This window comes from Schistocerca gregaria, chromosome X, assembly GCF_023897955.1.
Source record: "Schistocerca gregaria isolate iqSchGreg1 chromosome X, iqSchGreg1.2, whole genome shotgun sequence".
Lineage (NCBI taxonomy): Eukaryota > Metazoa > Arthropoda > Insecta > Orthoptera > Acrididae > Schistocerca > Schistocerca gregaria.
In genome coordinates, this window is record NC_064931.1 from 862,562,530 (window position 1) to 862,589,220 (window position 26,691).

The following is a 26,691-nucleotide window of genomic DNA, read 5'->3' on the forward strand; positions in this document are numbered from 1 at the left end:
TCTGCATCTCATTCGGTCGTGTTAGTGCTTCAACGAAACCAACAGTTGATTCTACTGCTTCCTCAAACGTTTTACATCTTGCCAATCAAACAGCAAATCTCGCCATCGTCTGGGGAGTTCTTTATTCTAAAATATACAATATTCAACATCATTTTAAAAAAGGGAAACGATATGACTTGTGTACCGGTACTTTTGGCTCTGACACTGTATTGGGCGAAAGCACGCGGAGAATGTTCGAAATCCAGCCACGAGGTAGCAGTCGAACAACGCCGTTTGCTGCCACGGTAATAATACGTCGTCATCCAAGTCAACAGCTGCTATACATTTGTTTTTAGGGGGTACGGAGTATTTTTAATTGTTTGGAAGCCGAATGGCAACTTGTTAGAAAGCGTACAATAGTTACAGTTCAGACCCTTAATCTGAGTTTACAAATACTTGAGTGACGCCACTGAAAACTGGGTGTCCAACATTCAGCATTTTGTCACTAAAGTATGTCACTGTGGGGTTACTTTAGCTGCGTATGTGAACTCGGTTATACGTGATGTTACTAGTATTTCTAGATGCTAGCAAACAAGGAGGTCTATTCAGAACTAGTGCTAGCAAACTTCGCCAATCATAAGATATGACGACTGAGGATATATTTGTCAAAGAATAGAAATAGCATTCTTTTGAAATAAACGTTAACTAATCCATAATGCAACTAGTCTGTTGCGGGAATTGTGGCATATATCGAAAGTAAACGTTGACCACACGTTACTATTATCTCTGAATGTGAGCAGAAGCGTTGGCTTTAAAGAAGAAGAGGGATGGTGTCGTACTGTGTGTTGAAAATTTCTAAATATGTGAACAAGTAATTGTTGTGTTGCGATTACGTTTGAAGTAGTTGTTTACATTTTTCATACAGCGGGCTAGTAATTAGTGTGTGAAGTGCAAGTGATTTTGGTTTACGATACATTGCTGAATGTGTGCAGAGTAAAAGCCGGCTAGAAAACTGCGTGATCCCCCAGTTCCTTTCTTGCACATGATTCGGAAATAAATTCGGTCAAATCATTATTATACAGGTACGTGAATTAGACACCATACTTTTTTGAAGAAATAAGACACAATGAAGCAGAAAACCAAATTAGTGTTACAAGGTATGGCAACATTTTTATATACAGTTATCGGCGCTCCTGACAACTTCTTTTTATAATTTACACGTTGTGGCCAGACCTTCAAATCACTATATGTATATAATTTAAACTGAATACTTTGGTAATAGACCGCATTAAAGAGCGCTCAAAAACGCGTCGTTTGTAATACTTTTGTACAAAAGTGGCAGGAAGTCCGATAACAGTATATTAAAAAATCGAAACAGTTCAGCGATCTGTATGTAAATATAAAATGTTTATCTCTTATTGTTAAAGTGACGTACCGGCTATCCGATACGCTTTGCGGAAATCGGGCCAGTGTGTGGTATTTGTTATATAGGCCTATAAATTGTGATGCCGTGTATGAGAATACTTCATTTTCCAAGAATAACACCCTTAAACACACGTCGTAATAGAGGAGCTGTAATAGTAACCCAAACACTGTTACCGTATGAAGTCTGAGTTATAGGATCCGAAGTTTTATTTTTGCAGCGTACAGCTGAGCGGTAATTTGCGTAGTTTTTTTACATTGAAACAGTAGAGTGGAGACACTTAACGAATTACAGAATTTGTGGGACTTGATAGTCTCTATTTAAAACGCTTGTTAAATATTTGTGCAAAGTAATTTTCGGCACACCTCCATATGGATTAGTTTTCCCTACAAGTGTCGATCGTCTTTGTTGTATTTAAACGATCACACATTACCTGTATGCCCCGTAACTATTGTGGTTACAAGCACATCATAGCCAAGATTTTAGACATTACCACCCTATGCCTCTTTTATATGTTTTAAGTATAATTCGCACTTCAAACATTCAAGAGCAACTGATAGTGTAGATTCGTTAACAAACACCACAAATCCTAGCTATTATATGTCGGCAATAACAAAGTTAAACAAACACACCAAATGTATGACCTATTGCATATCATGAAGATGATCAAAGTACATTAAAAGAGACTGTATATAACTCATACAACTTGCTACTGAAAATGACTTGCATCAAATACTGACCTGTCAGGTGGGCATTACTGTCTTGAATATGGGGAATTGATTGTAGGGAAGATGAATGTATTGCTTTTATGCAATTTTTGTGTGTAATCTATGGAAAGTGTCATGAACAGCCAATCACATTGTTTGCTGCGGAATTAAGTTTGGTGCTGTAAAGCTTACTTGACTCGAGTAATGAGTTGTCAGTTGTACCTTATAAAGATATTCATGTGTTGTAGCCTCTTAAAGGCTGGAGCATTGCCAAATTAATATTCAGTATTGCTATTTATGTGTGTTTTGAAAAGCTAACTTCTTCCCATGAAATTCTTATTTGGCTCAGTACTGGCCAGAACTGATCACTGCCATTCATATTTATTCATTTGGCTGGTTAGAGATGATGTGTGATATAGAAGATTGAAATTAATGGTTATCCACACCAAACCAGCATCGGGGATTGGGACTTTCCTCTATCCAGATGGTACCATTCAATTTGAGCTATGTGAATTGCAAGACACTCTTGCTAATTGAGAAACATACGAGACCTGGTAATAAGTTTGTCATAGAGAGTGTGAGTTGTCCAAACCTATAGGCTGACAGCATACTTATTTGAACACAGGCAGATTACACCTGTATGCTCTTGTGAGCTCAAATCTGTGATTCCCAGTTAAAGTACCAATCTGCTGTATGGTATCAACATCCAGTAGGCATTAAGATGCTAGATGAAAACTAGTAGTTCTCCCATGCACCACAGACCTTGCCAAGATAGGGTGGACTGTGTGCCACAGTGATGTAGGTAGCCTTGTCATAGGTGCAACCACAACAGAGAGGTATTTGTGGAGAGGTCAGACCAGTATGTGGTTCCTGAAGAGTGGCAGCAGCCTTTTAAATGGTCGCAACTGCAACAGTCTTTGTAGTTGACTGATCTGGCCTTGTTGTGGTATTCCTGTGAATGACTGAAAGCATGGGCAAACTACAGCCATAATTTTTCCAGGGGGCATGCAGCTCTACTGCCTGGTTAAATGATGATGGCGTCCTCTTGGGTAAAGTATTCCTGAGGTTAAAATAGTCCTCCACTACAGTCTCCTGCGGGGGACTATTCAGGAAAACCAAAACTGACACTCTACAGATCGGAGTGTGGAATGCCCTTAATTGGGTAAGTAGGCTACAAAATTTAAAAAAAAGGAAGGGGTAGGTTGAAGTTCTAATGGGAATTTGTGAAGTCCAGTGGCAGGACTTTTTCTCTGGCAAATACGTGGCTATAAATACAAAATCAATTAGTGGTAATGCAGAAGTAGGTCTGATGATTAGTATGAAAATAGAAAAAGAATGTGGGTGAGGTACTATGAACAGCATTGTGAATGCATTTTCGTAGCTAAGTTAGATGTGAAGCCAGCACCCATCAGAGTAGTAAAAGTTTATATGCCAACTATCTCCACAGATGATGAAGAGATTGAAGAGATATATGATCAGAAAAAGAAATTACTCAGACAGTTAAAGGAGACAAAAATTTAACTGTGATGAGGGATTGTAACTCGATAGTAGAGAAAGGAAGGGAAAGAAAAAGAGTTGGTGAATATGGACTCGAAGAAAGAAATGGAAGAGGAAGCTACCTAGAAGAATTTTGCACAAAGTATAATTTTATCATCTCTAACACTTGGTTAAAGAATTATAAAAGAAGATGGTACATGTGGAAGGAACTTGGAGACACTGGAAGGTTTCAGATCGATTACATAATGGTATGACAGAGGTTTACGAACCAGATTTTGAACTGTAGATATTAACTGAAGGTATTGGGAAAAGGTAGGACATTAAGGAGATGGGACCCGGATAAATTGAAAGAACCAGAGGTTGTTGAGAGTTTCACAGGAAGCATTTCGCAGAAGTTGACTAGAACAGGGGAAAGGAATACAATAGAAGATGAATGGGTTGCTTTAAGAGATGAACTAGTGAAGGCAGCAGAGGACAAAATTGGTAAAAAAGACAATGCCTAGTAGAAATCCTTACACAGAAGGTACTGAATTTAACTGATGAATGGAGAACATATAAAAATGAAGCAGGCAAAATGGAATGCAGATGTCTAAATATGAGACAAATAGAAACTGCAAAATGGATAAGTAGGAATGGCTATAGAACAAATGCAGGTCTATATAAACATGTATAATTAGGGAAAAGATATACATACCACCTACAGCAGAATTAAAGAGGTTTTCATAGAAAAGAGAACACCTGTGTAAATATTAAGAGCTCATATGGGAAAGTGAAGAAGGGAAAGGCGAAATGAATACATGGGTGGTCAGAAAAGTTCTGAAAAATTTATAAGGGTTTTGCAGGGTAGGTTGTGCTGAGAAATGATTGTTAAGAAAGGGAGACAGGAAAAGTAACCACTGGGGTAGATAGTATTACTATTAAAGAGAATGAGACCATCCTAACCAACAATACACAAGTAGCTAATATATTTAACAACCATTTCTTAAGTGTAGGAGAAAAAATTGGTGAGAATAGTTCAAAAGAAAAAGCCAGGCAGTACATAGAAGAGTCAGTTTTGAAAAATTTTAGCCAGATTAAGTTTCACCTAACAAACTTTTGTGAAATAAGTAGAATTATTAAATCTTTGATAAATAAATGTTCTGTTGTAGTAGATGACATCTCTAATAAGGTATTAAAACAGTGTGGAGCAATTGCAGCTGATGTTCTGAGTCACATGTGTAATGTATCACTAACTCAAGGTATTTTCCCAGGCAGGTTAAGATATGCCATAGTCAGACCTCTCTACAAAAAAGGGGACACCACAGATGTCAATAATTATCAGCTACTATCCTTGCTTAGAGCATTTTCAAAAATCTTTGAGAAAATAATGTACTCAACAGTGGTTACCCACCTCAGCAGTAATGGGATGCTTAGTAAATCACAGTTCGGATTTCAAAAATGCTGTTCCCTTGAGACAGCTACATACAATTTCACTGTCCACATAATAGTCTTTAAATAATAAAATGTCACCAACAGAAATTTTCTGTGACTTAGCAAAAGCATTTGATCGTGTGAACAATGACATTGTGTTACAGAAACTACAATTCTATGGTATAAATGGAATAGCATATGAGTGGCTTAAGTCATACCTACAGAATGGGGAAAAAAGTTTCTTTATATGGGTCAAGTCATTCAAATTAGTTTGCCACTTCATATAACTGGGGTGAAATTACATTAGCTGTTCCACACGGTTCAGTCATGGGTCCCCTTCTGTTCATGATACATTTGAATGACCACCCTTCTTATCTAAAAAAGAAGCTGAACCGACACTGTTTGCTAATGATACAAGCATCATTATTAATCCAGTAAAAGGAACTCCAATTGCAAATGATGCAAATAAGGTCTGTGAAAAGGTCATAAATTGGCTTTCTGCAAATAGGCTTGCTCTAAACACAGTACATCCAATTTTCTGCTGCAAAAAGCACAGTTCCTTCAATAAATATAAAACATCAACAGAAGTCAATAGACAGGGTATTGCATTACAAGTTTTTGGGTGTACATATAGATGTGAATCTTAATTGGAAAATTCATATTTTGTATCTTCTAAAGCAACTAGGTTCAGCAACTTTCGCAATCAGAATAATTGCCAATTTTGAGCATATAGAAATTAGTAAGCTAACATACTTTGCGTACTTTCACTCACTGACGTCGTACAGAATAATATTTTGGGGTAACTCATCATTTAGACAAAAAGTATTCACTGCTCAAAAGAATGTGGTTAGAATAATGTGTGGGGTTCATAGTCGCACACCTTGTAGGCATCTTTTTAAAGGATTGGGAATTCTTACAAAAGCCTCACAGTACATATACTCACTAATGAAATTTATTCTCAACAACATGGACCAATTTAAAAAAACAACAGTGACATTCATGATTATAATACCAGAAAAAAAGAAAGACTTACACTATCCTTTACTCAACCTATCTTTGGCACAGAAAGGGGTAAAATATGCTGCTATAAAATTTTTTGACGAATTACCAGATGAAATAAAATGTCTGACAGACATCAGTAACATCTTCAAAAATAAATTTAAATCCTATCTCCTTGACAACTCCTTGTATACCATAGATGAATTCTTGAATAGGAATAAATAAATCTATTAATATAGTATATGCATGTTGTGGCATTTAAGGGAATGGGGTAAATAATAGAAATATTAATCTTTAACACTATACTATAATATATGTATATTAAAAAATCTTGTTTGTTATGTGCGCTTGACACATCCCACATCATAGCGGCTACCATACCGTGCGATTGGTCATTGAAACACGCAACCAGCTAACTAACTAACTACAAGAAATTGAATATGTTATGCTGTTTCTGAGCTAATTATCATTGAAGTCAGCCATTCTGGCCATAGTACACACAAATTCAAACAGCCCACCAGATACCATTAGCGTTAGTTGTTTTTATAGCATAGGTGATAGCGCACAAGACTGTCTTTGGCTCTAATTCGATCCTTACTACTGGTCCATGTCAAATTGTTCTATCACTCTTGTCCGGTTTTAGGAAACCAGACAAATAACACATTTGATAACACTATCTCTGGGAACATGATGCTAATTTAAAATTTAACCTACTTCATGATACCTTTGTGAGTATATTTGAAAACTGTTTCCCTAAGAAAACAGTGAAATATAATTGTAAGAAACAGTGTAAAAAGCCATAGCTTACTAAAGGGATAAAAATATCTTGTAAACAGAAAAGGGAAATGTACCTTATAGCTAAGAGGAGTAATGATCCCGAAACAATGAAACATTATAAAAACTACTGCCCTGTATTAAGAAAAGTTATTAAAAAGTCCAGAAGTATGTGCATTATGTCTGAGATTAGCACATCTGCTAATAAATTTAAAACAATTTGTAGTATTGTGAAAAGGGAAACAGTGCAACCTAGAGCACAGGAAGACTGTATTTCTATCATACGCAATGAAAAGTTTATTAACAAGAAGTGAGAAGTAGAAAACATTTTTAATAATCAATTTTTAAATGTTGTAGAGGAAATAGGATCCAGCTATTCATCAGAAAATATAAGGCAGTATATGGGAGAAGCAGTAGCTATGCAATTTGATAAAATCGAAATTCAACCCACTTCTCTTACTGAAATTAGGAAAATAATAAATTCGCCCAAAAGTAAAAGCTCACATGGAGTTGATGACATTTCCAACAGAGTACTAAAAGCTTGTTCCCAACAAATAAGTAGAATTCTCAGTCACATATGTAGTAGCTCACTGAAACAGGACAATTTTCCAGATAGACTGAAATATGCTATTGTTAAACCATACCATAAAACAGGGGATAGGTCTGATGATAACAACTACCACCCAATCTCACTGCTGACAGCTTTATCCAAAATTCTTGAAAAAGTAATGTATTCAAGAGTAGCATCACATATTTGTAAAAATGAGGTATTAACAAAATGTCAATTTTCTTTTTAGAAATACTTTTCAACAGAAAATACTATATATGCTTCCACTGATCAAATATTAAAACTGAACATCACCTATTGGGATATTTTGTGATCTCTCAAAGGCTTTTGACTGTGTGAATCATGAAATTCTTCTAGATAAGCTTAAGTATTGTGGTATGAGTGGGACAGTGCACAAATGGTTTAATTCATACTTAACTGGAAGAATGCAGAAGGTTGAAATTAACATTACAGATAGTCTGCAAAAACCATCAGAGTCCTCTAACTGGGGATGTATCAAAAATGGTGTCCCAAATGGTTCAGTCTAGGGTCCCCTTATTGTTCTTAATATACACACATCAAAAAAAAGTTTTGCATTAGCCCAGTTCCCAGAACTTCTGAAGACAGGTGTTGACTGTGGGTATTGTATCACCAACACAGTCCCTTTGTCTGTTCAGAGATGTCACTAAACCCGTCTAAAGATGTAAACAACCATGCATGAGCAGCACCTATTAGACAGACGAGGTCCGACAGCCAGTCATTCCACCAGGTAGGACGTACACAGCTCGTGCTGTCTGTAGTTCAACCATGCCTAGACGGTCAAACTGCGGTTCGATCGCATCCGCATTGTTACTTTGTGCCAGGAAGGGATCTCAACAAGGGAATTGTCCAGGCGTGTCGGAGTGAACCAAAGCGATGTAGTTCGAACATGGAGGAGATACAGAGAGACAGGAACTGTCAATAATATGCCTCGCTCAGGCCGCCCAGGGCTAATACTGCTGGTGATGACCACTACCTGCGGATTATGGCTCAGAGGAACCCTGACAGCAACGCCACCATGTTGAGTGATGCTTTTCATACAGCCGCAGGACATTGTGTTAGGACTCAAACTGTGCGCAATAGGCTACATGATGCATAACTTCACCCCAACGTCCATAACAAGGTCCATCTTTGCAACCACGACACCATGCAGCCTGTTACAGATGGGCCCAACAATATGCCAAATGGACCACTCAGGATTGGCAACACATTCTCTTCAGCGATGAGTGTCGCATACGCCTTCAACAAGACAATCACCAGAGACGTGTTTGGAGGCAACCCAGTCAGGCTGAATGCCTAAGACACATTGTCCAGCGAGTGTAGCAAGGTGGAGGTTCCTTGCTGTTTTGGGCTGGCATTATGTGGGGCTGACGTACACCGCTGGTGGTCACGGACGGCACCATAATGGCTGTATGACACGTGAATGCCATCCTCCGATCGATAGAGCAACCATATCGGCAGCATATTGGTGAGTCATTCATCTTCATGGGCGACAATTGGCACCCCCATCATGCACATCTTGTGAAGGACTTCCTTCAGGATAACGACATCGCTCAGCTAGAGTGGCCAGCATGCTCTCCAGACATGAACCCTATCGAACATGTCTGGGATAGATTGAAAATGGCTGTTTACGGTCGGTGTGACCCACCAACAACTCTGAGAGATCGACGTGGAACCGCCATTGAGGCATGGGACAATCTGGACCAACAGTGCCTTGATAACCTTGTGGATAGTATGCCTTGACAGATACAGGCATGCTTCAACGCAAGAGGATGTGCTACTGGGTATTAGAGGTACTCGTGTTTACAGCAATCTGGACCACCACCTCCGAAGGTCTTGCTGTAAGGTGGTACATGTGATGTGTGGTTTTCATGAGCCATAAAAATGGCGGAGGTGATGTTTATGTTGATCTCTATTTCAATTTTCTGTACAGATTCCGGAACTCTCGATACCGAGGTGATGCAAAACTTTTCTTGATGTGTGTATATTAACGACTTGCCACTCTGTATTCATGAATATGCAAAGCTAGTTCTTTTTGCTGATGATACAAGTATAGTAATCACCCCCAAGCAGCAAGAATCAGCTGAGGAAATTGCAAATAATGTCTTTCAGAAAATTAGTAAGTGGTTTTCTGCAAATGGACTCTCAATAAATTTTGAGAAAATACAGTTTATACAATTCTGTACAGTAAATGGCACAACACCATTGATAAAATAGACTATGAACGGAAGTTTGTTGCTAAGGCAGAATACTCAAAATTTCTTTGGTGTGCATTGATGAGAAAATTGATTTGGAAGAAACACATCGATGATCTGCTGAAACAGTTACGTTCTGCTACTTATGCTATTAGGGTTTTTGCAAATTTTGGTGTAAATTAGCCTACTATGCCTGTTTTCACTCTTTGCCTTCATATGGCATATTTTGGGGCATTTCACCATTAAGAGGGAAAATATTCATTGCACAAAAGCGTGTAATCAGAATAATAGCTGGAGCCCAACCGAGATCACCTTGCAGACATGTATTTAAGGAACTCGGAATATTCACAGTTCCTTCGCAATACATATATTCACTTATGAAATTTGTCATTGCTAACCCATTCCAGTTCAAAAATAACAGCAAAGTGCATAGCTACAACACTAGAAGGAATGATGATATTCAGTATTCGGGATTAAGTCTCACTTTGGCACAGAAAGGGATGAGTTATGCTGCCACAAAAATCTTTCGTCATTTGCCAAATAGTATTAAAAGTGTGACAGATAGCCAACCAACATTTAAAAGCAAATTAAAAGTATTTCTGAATGACAACTCCTTCTACTTAATAGATGAATTCTTAGGTATGAAGTAGTAACTGTTAAAAAAATAATTAAATAATTATTTTGTGTAAAGAAAACTTATGTTAAAGTGATATGTTCCACATCATTACAAAATGTATGAAATTCATGATCTATACACTACATTAATGTATGTATGTATCTGACAGGCTGCTTGAGTTTATGTACCATATGTTGCAGAGGGGGTAAGTGTTAGGGATTTTTTTCTGTAGGTATTTGCCTGGAGCATAGTAGTGCAAGGAAATAAAATGTGGATGATAAGAAGTTCATACAAGAAGAGAATAAAAGCTTTTAAATGTGATGTTACAGATGACTGCTGAAGATTAGGAGGGTAGATCATGTAACAACTGAGAAAGTACTGAATAGAATTGGAGATAAATGAAATTGTGGCAAATTTGACGAAAAGGGCGCATTCTGAGGCATCAAGGAATTCAGTATTGGAGAGAAGTGTGGGGGCTAAAAATTGTAGGCAAAGGTCAAGAGATGAATGGAGTAAGCAAGTTCAAATGAATGTAGATTGCAGTTGTTATTCTAAGATGAAGTGGCTTTCAGAGGATTGCCTATCATGGAGAGCTGCATCGAAGCAGTCGTACTGAAAACAAAAACAGTGACTTTTATGATCCAGTTTTATCCTTCGGATGTGGGTGGACAGCTTTTAAGCTTACCGTGTGTGCTCTTATTATCCCGAGAGTGATGTACATTTGTGTTGTGTGGCTAATATGAGATTTGCATGCCCACAAAAAGTTTTATCTTGTTGATTTATGTTCAAGGGCCAGTTTTGACATTTACCTTGTACCAAGTGACACCTATGTGAAACATTGCTGTGACTGTTTGGAGTTTGTCAGTTCTGACACACACACACACACACACACACACACACACACACACACACACACACACACTGTATGCTCTTGTGGATACGATATGTAAGCTGCTGTTTCTTCAGAGTTGCTGCAAATTTTCCTTGTTGTTAGTTGCTGTAGATACAATCACTGCATTGCACTAAATTTATGGTCAGTGTTCTGGCAGTTCTTCTCTACACTATAGGAAGTGATGTCTAGTCAGTGAGCTCTTATTTCTGTCAGATGCAGGTTAGCTGTCCGCCATATTCACTACTTTGGCAAGCAGCAGAATTGCAGACAATCTCTCAGCTATGATGTGGTGACAGGTCTTGGCCTTTTACCTGGCTGCATCCCTTCTTTGTTGCTTGGGCTCATGAGGTTTCTGAGGGAGGACACTTGCTTCCTTTTGGCCACATCTTGTGGCCCACGCTAGGTCTCTTCTGCTTCGTGGATGTGGAGTTTGATACTTTTAAATTAGTAGTAATTTCAGAATCCTAGTTGAACACTGATACTTGGCTTGTGAGAAGGCCTAAATTGGAGTGTTGGGTGTTGAAGACGCAGTGATTAATTTCAAAAACTGGGCATCTCTCAATGTTCTATTGCAGATATGAGAGATGGTGAAGCAGACAGAAGGGGAGGAGGAGACGAAATGAAATTTAATGGGCTGAGAGGGTGTGTGATGCTATTTTTGTGATTTCAAAATTGAATAAACTTTACAGAGAATTTAGCAACATGAGCCCACTAATCAAATTCCTTCAGGTGCTGATATGCAGTCTCACATGTGTACACATCATCTCAGTGCCCTTAATAGTAATGACTTAACATCTGACACTGTTCACACCCCTTATATACTCCACAAACCCTGGTAACAACAGTAATTCATTCTGGTGGCCATTCAACCAGCAACTCTAATCATTTATATACCCTCCAATCAGGTGAAATTATATAAAAGGCATAAAAATAGGACACATTGAAATAAATTAAAAAGAAAGAGATTATTTGTGGATAGTTAAATTTCAGTATAAAATCCTAAAGCAGTGTGCTGTATCAAAGCAGCATAAATTTGCAAATATTCAGTTCAAAGGGGCAAGGGAGAGCAGGATATATCAGGGTTATTGCTAGTGCAGTAGCATTGAGTTGCCATTTAGGCAGCCATTATGAGCTCCATAGGTAGGTAGTGCATTAAACATTTCCATGGCCACTACTAGGAATCTGTCTTGGTCAGACAACATGTTGGACTATCGAGACTTCTGATTTCTTGATTTTGTGATAATGAATTTGCTATAAGTGTTACAGTTCAGCTTCATGTGAATGAGACAGTTTAACCTCTAATGCCTGTAAACAGTCATACCTACAACTTCCTGTTTAGCAGAGATGGGTTTACAATGGTCTGTGTGTGTTAGAAGTAATGTTTCTCACTGTTTTCTTCTGTATCAGCAGTTCATTCCTGCATCCAGCAGAGGAACCCTATAACCGAGGGGCTCTATGTGATGGGGCTCTGAAATAAGACATTATGTACTGTTTTGTTAAAATCCTATTTAATTTTGTTAGGAGGTGGAGGACTCATTAACACTTGACACATACAGGTACCCTGTGCTGTTTCCAAGTTAATTTACTATCATTGAAGAAACCCAGAAGTTTAACAGCTTCAATGTTACTTATTGCATCTGTGTCACTCAGGCTACATGTTATGCACTGTAATTTGTTTTATGTTTTCATGAAACAACTTCTTGGTCACAGATCAGAATATCTACTTGTTGTACAGCCTGCTTGTTATTCTTACCACTAGTAAACAATATTTTGTCATCTGCAAATTATAGGTTGTGTCTATTCGAGCTTAGATCATTAACAAAATCCAGAAACAAGAACACACTTGCAGCACATTATATTGCAACTTCTCTATGTAGGAAACTCCTCCTTGGTCTAATACCATTTGACATCTGTTAATTAGATGTAATTGTGGGGTTACAACTCCCAAAGTTCCGTAGTATTTTAACTTTGTAATCAGGGCCATGTGTGGAATGCAATTAAAGTCGTTACTAAGATCACAAAGTATGAGAGCTATTTTTATTTATTTCTTTATTGTTCCGTGGGACCAAATTAAGGAGAAGTCTCCATGATCATGGAACAAGTCAATACATGAAATTATAACATGATATTAGAAACAGATAAAATGAAATATTAAAAACATACTCGGATGACAAATAAGTTTGTAATAAAGAAAATCAACAATGTAACACAGGAATTTGCTTAATTTTTTAGATCTTCCAGGAGCTACTCGACAGAATAGGAGGAGTGAGCCATGAGGAAACTCTTCGGTTTAGACTTAAAAGAGTTTGGGCTACTGCCAAGATTTTTGAGTTCTTGTGGTAGCTTATTGAAAATGGATGCAGCAGAATACTGCACTCCTTTCTGCGCAAGAGTCAAGGAAGTGCATTCCACATGCAGATTGGATTTTTGCCTAGTATTGACTGAGTGAAAGCTGCAAACTCTTGAGAATAGGCTGATATTGCAAATAACAAATGACATAAAAGAAAATATATACTGTGAGGGCAATGTCAGAATTCCCAGACTATTGAATAGGGGTCGAAAGAGGTTCTTGAACTTACGCCACATATAGCTCGAACAGTCCGTTTTTAAGCCAAAAATACCCTTTTTGAATCAGAAGAATGACCCCAAAAAATAATACCATACGACATAAGCGTATGAAAATATGCGAAGTAGACTACTTTTCGTCCTGAACTGTCACTTATTTCAGATACTGTTCTAATGGTAAATAAAGCAGCATTTAGTTTCTGAACAAGATTCTGGACATGAGCTTTCCACAACAGCTTACTATCTATCCGAACGCCTAGGAACTTGAACTGTTCCATCTCGCTTATAATATGACCATTCTGTCTGATCAAAATATCGGTTCTTGTTGAATTGTGAGTTAGAAACTGTAAAAACTGAGTCCTACCGTGATTTAACATCAAATTATTTCCCACGAACTTATTTCATGAACTACATTATTTGATACTGTTTCAATATTACACACAAGCTCCTTCACTACCAAGCTGGTGTCATCAGCAAACAGAAATATTTTTGAATCACCTGTATACTAGAAGGCATATCATTTATATAAATAAGAAACAGCAGTGGTCCCAACACTGACCCTTGGGGAACACCCCACTTAACAGTGCCCCATTGGGACTGAACATCACTACCACTCTCAATATTGCGGAGAATTACCTTCTGCTTTCTGTTTTTAAAGTAAGAGGCGAACCAATTGTAAGCTACTCCCCTTACTCCATAATGGTACAACTTCTGCAGTAATATTTTGTGGTCAACACAGTCAAAAGCCTTCGTTAAATGAAAGAAAACTCCTAGCTTTCGCAACCTTTTATTTAATTCATCCAAAACCTCACAGAGAAAAGAGAATATAGCATTTTCAGTTGTTGAACCATTTCTAAAACCGAACTGAACATTTGACAGCAAATTATGTGAATTTAAATGCTCCAGTAACCTTGTATATACAAGCTTCTCGATAACTTTAGCAAACACCGATGGCATAGAAATAGGTCTAAAATTGTCAACATTATCAATGTCTCCCTTTTTATAAAGTGCCTTCACTACTGAGTACTTTAATCGGTCAGGAAACCGACAACTAAAGGAAAAGCTACAGATATGGCTAACATATATAGAACAATACTTCAGTATTCTGCTAGATACCCCGTCATATCCATGAGAGTTCTTGGTCTTTAGTGATTTGGTTATTAACTCAATCTCCCTCTTATCAGTACCATGGAGGAGCATTTCAGGTAACAGTCTCGGAACACTTTTTCTAAGAGCACTATATGATTCCCTGTTGGGACTAGGTTTCTATTTAGTTCACCTGCTATATTCAGAAAGTGATTATTAAATACTGTACATATATATGACTTATCAGTAACACGGTCATTCCCACTATGCACTGATTCTATATACTCGACCTGTCTCTGCAGACCAGCCACTTTCTTTATGACTGACCATATGGTTTTAATTTTATCCTGAGACTTAGTTATTCTATCTGCATACCACATACTTTCTGCCTTCCTAATAACATTTTTAAGCACCTTACAATGCCGTTTGTAATGGGCTGCTGCATTTAGATTGTGACTGTTTCTAACGTTTTGATATAATTGCCACTTTGTTCTACAAGATATTCTTATCCCGCTAGTCAGCCACCAAGGCTGCCTGTTTGTGCTAGTACCCTGTTTTGAATGTTCTAACTGAAAGCAACTTTCAAAGAGCATGAGAAAAGTCTTGAGAAAAGCATTATATTTATCGTCTACTGTATCAGCGCTATAAACATCTTGCCACTCTTGTTCCTTTATAAGGTTTACAGAGGTCTCTACAGCAACTGGATCAGCTTTCCTAAACAGCTGATGACTATATTTAACACATGTTGCAGCACAAAAAATTTTTTAGAGTTAAAATTTGTGCATCATGATCTGAAAGGCCATTCACCTTTTTGCTAACAGAATGCCCTTCTAGTAATGAGGAATGAACAAAAATGTTGTCTATGGTTGTTCTACTGTTCCCTTGCACTCTAGTTGGAAAGAATACGGTTTGCATAAGATTATATGAATTAAGGAGGTCTACCAGCTGTATTAAGATGAGGCCGATCGTGACGCTGAAACAGTTCCACGAAATGCACATTCGTGTTGCTAGTGTGAGTGGCTATCTTTTCCAGGTCACCATCTATGTCATACTCCCCATCCCTATCAATACTATTACCAGCCCCACCCACAATCACTACCTGATCCTCGTTAGTAAAATCCCTAGATAACCCCCCTATGTTAACAGTCACCTGAGCCAATTGTGCATTAGGCTTCACAATGCTGGTGACCTGATACTCACTCCCCAGCACTTGCTGCAACTGCTGGCCTACACCTATGCCATGAGAACTACCTAACAGCAGAACCTTCTTCTTCCTCTTGGACTTTGCAACTGTTCTAGCCACCGTAACTATTGAGGTCTGCTGCATACTTCCTACATCTACAGCTACTAGAGATTCCTCTCCACTAGACTCTGACAGTTGGTCATATCTATTGCAAACACCAATAGTAAAACTATCTGAAAATCTCCTTCTCCTAGCAGATCTCTTACCAACAGCCAGCTCCCATTCCCTAACTCCTTTCTCCATCCTGATCCTATCTAGCTGCTCCTGTGCATTTTTCAACTGCACCTCAAGGGCACAGATCTTACGCTCCTGCTCCTCTATCAACTTACTCTTGCTACATAACCTACAGTTCCAGGAGAGGATCTCACCAGAATGCCCACTGGCTTCCCCACTGCATTCCCCCCAGTGAAAATACTTCGAACAAGTCTCACACCGCAATCCACTACTCTCGAACCTACGGCAAAGCCCACAGTTCTCACTCATGGTAAAATTTTACTTTTTTTAAGTTCCACTACTACAATAAGATGTTTAAACCTGACTACAATAATCACAAACTTACTTTACAAGGGAAGTAACTACTATTATTAAGAGTATTAATAAACCACAAATGTGAATATAACAAAAGACTAATACTGAAAGATAATCAAACGTCGAATGACACAGTAACGAAGCTGAAAACAGTTCCCAAAAAAGGTTCTTCTGAAATTATTTCACCAGAAAACACAAAAAACACCGGTTGCAGACTACTAAAGTTCCTAAACGAACCACTAAGCACAAACAATTAATCAGTACTTAGCTTTCGATGTGCCGCTACAGCTGCAACTGGTCAGCACGGAATGTAAACACAGCTAAGGGGTTACATTGCTCGATACGAAACACTCACAAATATCACGTCACAACACAAGAAAGGCAGAGGCGAACGAAGAAACCATTAATATGTCACTTATATAGTAAATATTATCACAAAAACCGTTAAAATATGTATCTGAAACGTAATAATATATAAAAACTTAGAGAGAGATCTCACACACAGTCACTCTCATATGACATCACACTTTCTTCAAAAGCTTGATTCATTTTTGTAGTTGGATCCAGAGCTACTGTTATTATGGACTTGCCCTTCCAAAAACAATGCTGTGCATCATGAAATAAGTTCTTGCCTTCAAAATAAGCTAATTGTTTTCATTATATGTTTCATCACCTTAGGCAGCACTGGGATTATGGAGATGGAGCTGGAGACTTCATCGAAGTCTCCTTTTTTGTAAACTTGTACTCTGAGTGCTGATTTTAGGGACTTTAGGAATTAACCAGTAAACAGGCATTTATTTCAGTTAGTGGTTTAGAATTTTCATTAATTACCATTTTCGAATGTTGCAGGACATACTATAATTGTCTGGATTAACTGATGATTTGTAAATTTCACAATTCTTACTGTGTTGTTTGCATGTATCCCCTTCCAGTTTTGCAGAGTTTCATAGAAATTGCAGGTTTTGCTCTTACATTGGGTACTTAACCTACAGTTGCTGCCATTATCCTTGTAAAATACTGTTTAACTTTATCTAGACCATAAGTATTTCAGCAGTAGGTAGGTTTTTTTCCTTTGTTCACTGTCTTATGGTTCAAGGCTAACATCTCATTAAATTTTTCTTTAATGGTCTGGACATACAACTGAATGCACCACTTGGTGCCCTCTCTTCAAGTAGTTGAAACTGTTATTCAGTAGCAGAAAAATCAGTTTGTGATGCATCTAGTATATTGTTTTAGACAACTGCTACGAAACACAGATTTTGGATGTCATGTAGGAATATGTTGGTTACTCACTAAATTGGTCCATATCTCCATGATTGCTGCTCTGTGGTCTGCGAACACTGGCTTGACCACACTTATCTTTTAGTTCCAACTATTTAAATTTGTTACAATAGTGTCAAGACAGGCATAATCTCGAGCGTGTAAATAATTTGCCACATACAGTCCATAACTGCTCATTAGATTGTCACAAATATGTATGTTGAAATCACCACATGGGACAGTTTTTGCTATCAAACAAATAGTGTGGCATGGATAGTTTTCCATCTGCGTAATGAAGTTTACATCTGGGGAATGATAAAGAGAAATGGCAGTAGAGTTTGTATTTGGTAACTCTGGAGCATTCAGTTCTATAACCAAATCCACACCGAAGTTTTTTAAACCATGTTTTGCTCATATAATATTTAAAAAAAAAACCACGTCATGAATAATAGTGCAAAATTTGTCCTGATGCACTGTGCATTTACATTAACTTTTATTTTATTTATTTATTTAGCCATCCGTGGACATTTTAAAATTTATGGATGCTGTCAGTTACGTACATTCATATATTTATACAGTTTGTTCTTACATGTAGTTAAACATTGTGACATAAGTTATTTACAAAACTTATAACTATGGCTGCATTTTTTGCTATAGTGTCAGCTCATTTTCTGTAAGAATGTTATTGATTCCCACTTTCTATAGGAAAGCTCATCACAGTGAAGTACTGGGCAATTCTCCTGAACAGAAAACTTTGTGCAACAACTTTTTAATGTCATAAGTTACTGACCATTATTTCATCTTTTACAAAAACAGCAACACCATTTTGAAGCTATTACCCAAGCTCTTTGCTTCCAGCTCTTCAACTGTTAAGTTGTGCTATGAAAAATTCATTTGTAAAATATCAGCTAGCTTTTCATCTTTTGTTACCTTTTAGTTTACTAAGATGGGCCCAGGCTCTTTCCTCACAGTATAGCATTCCGTTTTCATCACCAGTATTCATTATTTTCCTGTGCTGTTCTGAATGTGTGCATAGTAGACTTCTGTGGATGCCTTTCATGAGCTTTTTCATTCTGTGACGTAGTCTTGTATGATTTTTTGTTAGTTATTTTGAAAACGTTCTGTTTTTCTGCAGTTAAATATCATCTGTTTCCTGCTTGTTGCTTATACTTTGCCAATCAGTATTTGTTCATATTTGAGGGTTTACACCTGCTGGTTTGCACTTGACCTAGTTGTCACTGTAGCAATGTTTCAGATTTCATCATCATTATTTTCTGTACAAAAACTGCTCATCGGAGGTGGAAATACATTCTCCAAAGTGCCTACATTGTGTTTGTTTGAGGAATTAGAAACACTGTACTCACAGTAATGTGTGTGTTCACTTTCAATGTTCATGATAGTTTTGATTTTCAACTACTGGCAAGAGCCTATGTTAGCCCACTCTGAGAGCTGTGCAGTCATCATACTGTAGAGCCTGTACAAGTTTTTGTCGGCAGGGACTGCAGTGGTTGCAACATTGCCAAACATTGTTCTGTACCCAGTTGTGTATATAACTTTTTCATCTTGCTATTTTATGAGGTGGACAATGTTTTGGTTGGCAGGAGAGCCAACCGTGTTTTTCTAAAGGAGGCCGAACTGCACGCGTCTCAGCTCACGCAGACTGGCGTGAGGTCTGGAACATGACAAGGGAATTAGAATTGAGAAAAACGGACGTAGGTGGTGGAATACTTAACTTTAATCCATTAATGAAGAGCGTCGCCCTTTATGGTACATGATTCACAATATCAATAGTACGGATACTGGCGCCTTGCTAGGTCGTAGCAAATAACGTAGCTGAAGGCTATGCTAACTATCATCTATGGGCCGAGTGCTAGGAAGTCTCTCCAGACCTGCCGTGTGGCGGCGCTCGGTCTGCAATCACTGATAGTGGCGACACGCGGGTCCGACGTATGCTACCGGCCTGCGGCCGATTTAAAGGCTACCACGTAGCAAGTGTGGTGTCCGGCGGTGACACCACAGACAATAAAAGGTCAACAACATAAGAAAAATTTCAGTCCAGAAAGATCAGAATATTCATACTGTCATATCTCAGCTTTCATTGTCAGTCAGTAGATTACCATCCACTACCTCCTCCATCAATGTCGTTGTTATAGTTGTGGAGAAATGTAAAAGTTTGTAAAGAAAAAGATAATAAAGGAAAAGATGATTAAAAATTATAAAATGCATAAGCAGAAGATTACAGTAACAGCAATGTAGGAAAACACAGATTGCTACTTGCGGAAAGAAAGACACGTCAAGTTGCAGACAGTCACAATTAAAAGACACTTACATAAAGCTTTTGGCCACAGCCTTCATCAGTAAAATAGAGATTACAGTAGGATGAATTGCGGGAGAACATACAAAATTAGTACTTGTTACTGTTAAGTTCGATGCCTGACATAGCGACACTGGAGCTTCTCAGTGGCAGTTATATGATACAAAAGTGTTTGTTGAGCTTTATTATATGAAACATAATGTTATTGGAAAAGAAATTGTTATTGCATTGCAGTAAGTAGAGATGATTAGTACTTGTAGAAGTTAGGAAAATAATTCCAGTCATATTTAATAAAGATTGTAGAAAAAATGGACTGTATAAATGAATGGAACTTGCATGTATATTTATTCAAAGTTTTCAGATATGAGACATAACTGTTAAAAATTAAACTGTTGATCTTACAGTATGATTAACTTTTTTCTCTGTCATTTCATCATTTTTTTGTATTAGAATTCTATATTGAGTCTGCAGTTAAGTCATTAGGAACAGAGTACTGGCCTAGTCTTCACAAGATGGGAAAAAGAAGGGAATCTTGTGGTTTTAACATTTATTGCACAGTAAAATGATTGCTGATGATTAAAATAAAGGGAATACACATTTCATGTGTTTGTGTGGAATGACGTGGAAAACTGTACTAAAGTGAAATCTTACAAGCCCAATATTGAATTCAACTCTTTAATATGAGCCCCTATTGATATATGGACACTGTAAAAATTGAAAGGTATACAAAGTGTAACAACAACATTGCTGAGACAGAAGAAGATTGGTTACAGTGAACAGAAATGAAAATGATGTGAACAATAAAACAGCAACAACACCAGAAAGATTTCAACCCAGGAAGATCAGCATATTCATGAACAGATCATTAGCGCAACTTTCCAGCTGTTGATTAAAGCACTTGTTAGTTATATATGCATTCTATAACTACGTCTACACTCCGATGGCCACCAAGCAGTGTGTGACAGAGGGCACTATTCGTGTCAAAGTCCATCTCCCCCCCCCCCCCCCCCCCCAACCCCACCCCCCTCTGCTCCACTCGCGGATCGCGCAGTGGCAAAATGACTGTCGGAACGCCTCAGTAAGAGCTCCAATTTCCCTCATCTTTGAATGGTGATCATTGCGCGATTTGAAAGTTGGTGGTGGTAATAATATACACTCTACATCCTCGGCGAAGATCAGATTTTGGAATTTGGTGAGTAGCCCCTTCCATTTAGCGCATCGTCTGTCTGCAAGTGTGTCCCACTTCAAACTTTCTATGAGATTTGTAATGCTCTCATGATGACTAAAAGTACCAGTCACGAATCTTGCCACTCTTCTATGGACGTTCTCAATCTCTTGAATCAGACCCAACTGGTAAGGGCCCCATCCAGACGAACAATACCCAATGAACTAACTTACTGTAAGCAATTTCCTTTTTTGAAGGACTGTATCACTTCAAGATTCTACCAATAAACCACAATCTACAGTTCGCGTTACCCATTACTTGTGTAATCTGATCATTCCATTTGAGATCATTTTGAATAGTCACATCCAGATACTCTACAGATGTTACCGCTTCCAAAGACTGGGAATTTATTTTGTACTCATACATTAATAGGGATTTTTGCTTTGTTGTACGCAGTAGGTTACACTTATTAATATTGAGAGATAACTGCCAGTCATTACACCACGCATTTATTTTCTGCAAATCCTCATTGATTTGTTCACAATTTTGTGTGATACTACTTTCCTGTAGACTGCAGCATCATCAGCAAACAGTCTAATACTACTGTCAAAACCATTAACCAAATTGTTTATGTAAATCGTAAAAAGCAGCAGACGTATTACGCTGCCCTGGGGACACCTGATGTTACAATTGTTTCTGTTGAAGTCTCCCTATTCAGGACAACATACTGCTCTCTGTCTGTTAGAAAACTTTCTCTCCAACCACATATATCATCGGATAGACCATAAGCTTGCACTTTTTGAGCAAGCGACAGTGCGGAACTGAGTCAAACGCCTTTCGAAGGTCGAGGAATATGGTATCAACCTGGGAGCCAGTATCTAGAGCCTGTTGTATGTCATGCACAAAGAGGGCCAGCTGTGTCTCAAGACTACTGTTTCCTAAAACCGTGCTGGTTTCTGCAGATGAACTTCTCAGCGTCTAGAAAGGTCATTATGTCTGAACACAAAATATGTTCCATGATTCTACAACAAATCAATGTCAGTGAAATTAATTATGTGCATCGGATTTTCTTCCCTTTTTATGGGTTGCTATGACATCGGCTTTCTTCCAGTCCCGTAAAACTTTCTTTTGTTCCATTGATCTCTGATAGATGATGAATAAGAAAGGTGCTATATTTGTAACATAGTCAACATAAAATCTTACAGGGATACCGTCTGGGCTGGATGCCTTCCTGACGTCTAAGGATCTTAACTGTTTTACAATCTCAGTTACACTAAACACAATGTTGACATGTGCATTAATCTGCAGCTGGCTGCACCCTCTTGTATTAAAAGCATTTTATGTCATGTTATATTGCTGATTATTGCTACATTTCAGTGGCTGAAATCTACAGCTGTGACAGTGCCAACCTAGGCGGTCCTCTCTCTCTCTCTCTCTCTCTCTCTCTCTCTCTCTCTCTCTCTCTAACACGTAGATTGATAACGTATGTTTCACAGAGCCAACTGGAGGATGGTTTTAAGCTAACTAATGAGAGACAAGAAAGGGGGTGATATATTGTGAACAGTGAAATTGAAATTAGTTGATATACTTCATAGATCACTACCGGTAGCATTTTGTTGTGAAAGATTCCCTTAAATTTCTGTTGCCACATCTTTTACATTTTTTGATTGGAGGTTGTGGTGATCGATGGATATGTAGTGTAATCAGAGGTCTAGTTTGTATTTGGATGTGAGTTGTCTAAGCCAACAAATGTGATGCAAAAAAACTTTTTTGCAGTTTTTGCTGTACATCGTGTGCCACAAAATAATTTTTATAGTTATACTGAGTGTCTTGTGAAATTAAGGATTAAAATTGCCATCTCTCCACATTCATTCTGCATTCCATGGTTGTGTGTGCGTCACGTATTGTCACAATAACTTCAGCTCATTCCTGCTAAACTCTTTGCCTGTCTGCTTTTCTGTCATTGTATACTTGCTGGCTGTTGACACATCTCTGTGTGTTCATTTACATTGCTTCCAACATTGCTCAACCAACTGAGTAAGTAGTGGAACTGCCTCTGCTCTAGATACTTGTGCATTTCCTGTATGCAATATGGAGCTTGTAAAGTAAAAAGTTTAAATCAGAACCTGGGCTGATATTCATCGTCTGTTGCTCCTGTTAGGCATCTTGTGCTTCCAAAGCATTTAAAGGATAATAGATGGAAACATCACCTTCCTGTAATTGCTGTAGTCATTGTATGATATTACAGTGCTGCTTCTTTATTCAAGCAGAGCCTCTGGTCATCTTTTGAAACCATCACACCACTGAAACTCATTACTACACCCATCTGTAGATATGTGGAAACACAGAAAGTATTTCCAACCATATTTGCTTGAGGCACTTGGCAATCTTGAAGACCCGTCTAATCAAAATTTAATATTATGTCACTATTATATTTGGATGATCGTTATCTGTGATGTATCAGATAATAAGTAAGTTTTTAGTATCAAAATAGTTTCGTTATTTTGATTGCACCAATTGTGATATGATTTATGAAAATTGTAAAATTTATGAAGTAAATAAAATACCATTAAAATCACATATTCAGTTGTTAAGCAGCAGCTTAGTATCCATCTCTACGCCTGTAGTCAATTTGTATGTCATTGTTTTTCATCATGGGACTTTTGGTGACTGCAGTTTTCATCTTTGAATTTATGTCTTAACACAAAGCAGTATACTAGTTCTAGACAGCATGATCTGACACAGGCTTTAAATTGAAACAGCAAACATTTTGCGATCTTGTGTACCAGGAAGTTAGATGTACACATCAAAGTGGCTCTTAAGGATACTTTAAGATGACAATTGCCAAAATCCATTACATGTGTGTGTGAGATGAATGACATTTTGTCATAGATAGGAAGCTATTCTTGTTCGTGTTTGTAAACTATTTTTAAATCAGTCAGTCTCTCTCTCTCTCTCTCTCTCTCTCTCTCTCTCTCTCTCTCTCTCTCTCTGTGTGTGTGTGTGTGTGTGTGTGTGTGTGTGTGTGTGTGTGTGTGTGTGATTTTTTTTTCAGAGAGAGAAGGAACATAACTCTCTCTTGCATATAAAATGCAATGATAGCCAGTTCCTGATGCAATAACTTTTTTCCCAAAGCCTGAAAACTTTTAATTACAAAATTATAGAGAGCTGAGACATACAGAAAATGTTTGCAAACTCTGCATTTGCCTTGGTTTCAGTTGTAATATAATTTTACTTCTGTCTTTCAGGTCTCTGTCCAGTACTAAATGTGTTAGACTTCTCTTGGAGAACAGCAGCTTCTACATACTTGCAGTATCCACGTTTTAAAGATGCCTGCAAAAAAATAAAAAGCAAGCTTGTGTAGCTGAGACATCTGTCTGGAACAAGAAACATAATGCTTCGAAATTTAGCATCTGTGTGTAACCAGAAAGCATACATTCTTAAAAGGGTTGTTATTGCAGTGGTGCTGATTTTCTGTGTTATATATTCGCTTCATCCAGGACGCTTTGCTTGTTATTATTCATATATTAATGATGATGAAATTGTCAGTTCTCTGGGAATCTCACCTGCTGCAGTCAAGATGGCGGAAGATTATGGCATGCCACTTTGTTCTGTAACCTTCAATAGTTCAGTTACTGAAGTACATTACCCTACACAAAATACTGACCTAAATGATGGCACAGTATTTGCCAAAAGACTGAATATAACTGATGGAGGTGAATGGAAACCACAGAAATGTGTTTCAAAATTCAGTGTTGCTGTTGTTGTTCCATACCGCAACCGTAGTAGCCAGCTACAAATTTTTCTGAAATACATGCATCCATTTCTTCAGAACCAATTGTTGAGCTACCAGATATTTGTTGTGGAACAGGCACTGGATGGAGCCTTTAACAGAGCAAAGTTGCTCAACATAGGCTTTGTGGAAGCTATGAAGATACGGCCTTTTCATTGCTTTATTTTCCATGACGTAGACTTGATTCCTCAGAAGGACAATAACATATATGCATGCACTTCTCAGCCACGACACATGTCATCATGCGTGAATACTTTCCGTTACCATTTGCCATATGAGGAACTGTTTGGTGGAGCTGTTGCAATACTTCAGAATCAGTTTGAATTAGTGAATGGATTTTCCAACAACTTTTATGGCTGGGGTGGTGAAGATGATGATTTCCACAGGCGCATTACACATAAGGGTTTGAAAGTATTACGCTTTTCTCCAAATGTTGCACAGTATTTTATGTTACCACATGCAAAAGAGCCACCAAGTGAAAGTAGATTCCTAAATCTAAAATTAGGAAGTGAGCGTTTCGAAACTGATGGTTTAAATGCATTGAAATACACTTTGCTCAAACGTATATATCTCCCATTATACACTTGGATATTGGTAGAAGTGTAATCTGATGTATTCTCATGATATTTGATGTCTGTATGTACCTGAAACATAATTTTTTTGTATTTTCACAAGACTGTTAATGTAGTAGGTTGTAAATGTGTTATTTATTTATTTTATTGTTTTCTGTGTCCTTACAAATTCTGTATTGTATTTTCTGTAGTAGATAGATAATTGTGAATTCCTTTTATATTTTTGACCAAAGTATGCTACAGTGATAATAAAGACACAGTTTTCACAAGAAAGATTTTAAATATTGAAACTTTTGATAAATTCAGTTAAGTTCACCTGTCAGAAATGTTAAGGTATGTGCTGTTAAGCTTTCTTCAGTTACTTCATGGAAAAATGACGTACAATGCTTATTTACATAAAATAATTAATTTTTTTTTTAGTAGAAAAGTATGTGGCGTGGATAAAATGTAGCAATAAGTTATGGAAAACAAACTTACCAAACGAGATAGCGCTAGTATATAGACACAATAAAGAACACACAAACACACACACAAATTTCAAGCTTTCGCAACCCAAGGTTGCTTCATCGGGAAAGAGGGAAGGAGAGGGAAAGACAAAAGGATGTGGGTTTTAAGGGAGAGGGTAAGGAGTCATTCCAAGCGGAAAGACTTACCTCGGGGGAAAAAAGGACAGGTATACACTCGCGAGCGCGCGCGCGCGCGCGCTCCCACCCACAAACCCACCCACCCACACAACACACAACACACAATCCGTCCGCACATATATAGAGACACAGGCAGCCAGGTGTAAATTCATTTACACATGTCTGCCTGTGCTTGATGTTAGTTAAGAATGCCTTTCAGGTGACAAAGACACATTATCAACATCTCATTGAGTTTGAACGAAGTTGTGTAATACGATATAAGAAGCTGCATGTTCCTTCTGTGACACTGGGCAGTGGTTACAAGAATGTGAAGTCGCAAGAAAACTGTGCTCTGGATGGCCTCGTGGCACTATCGAGAAGGAAGACCATTGTGTTAGGCATAGGCTCAGGTGCATCATACTGCATTTGAAGCAGCAGTTTGAGCAGCAGTTGGCACCACAGTG

At 37.9% G+C, this 26,691-nt stretch overlaps 1 protein-coding gene across 1 annotated transcript; it reads left to right on the plus strand.

Annotated features, from left to right (window-relative positions):
* Positions 1-768: 768 nt before the first annotated feature.
* LOC126299225 (beta-1,4-N-acetylgalactosaminyltransferase bre-4-like) lies at positions 769-25,879 on the plus strand. Its single transcript, XM_049991011.1, has 2 exons — positions 769-1,061; positions 24,488-25,879. Exon 2 carries the CDS (start codon positions 24,634-24,636, stop codon positions 25,636-25,638), a length of 1,005 nt encoding a protein of 334 aa, XP_049846968.1. The 5' UTR covers positions 769-1,061; positions 24,488-24,633; the 3' UTR covers positions 25,639-25,879.
* The last annotated feature ends 812 nt before the right edge of the window (positions 25,880-26,691 follow it).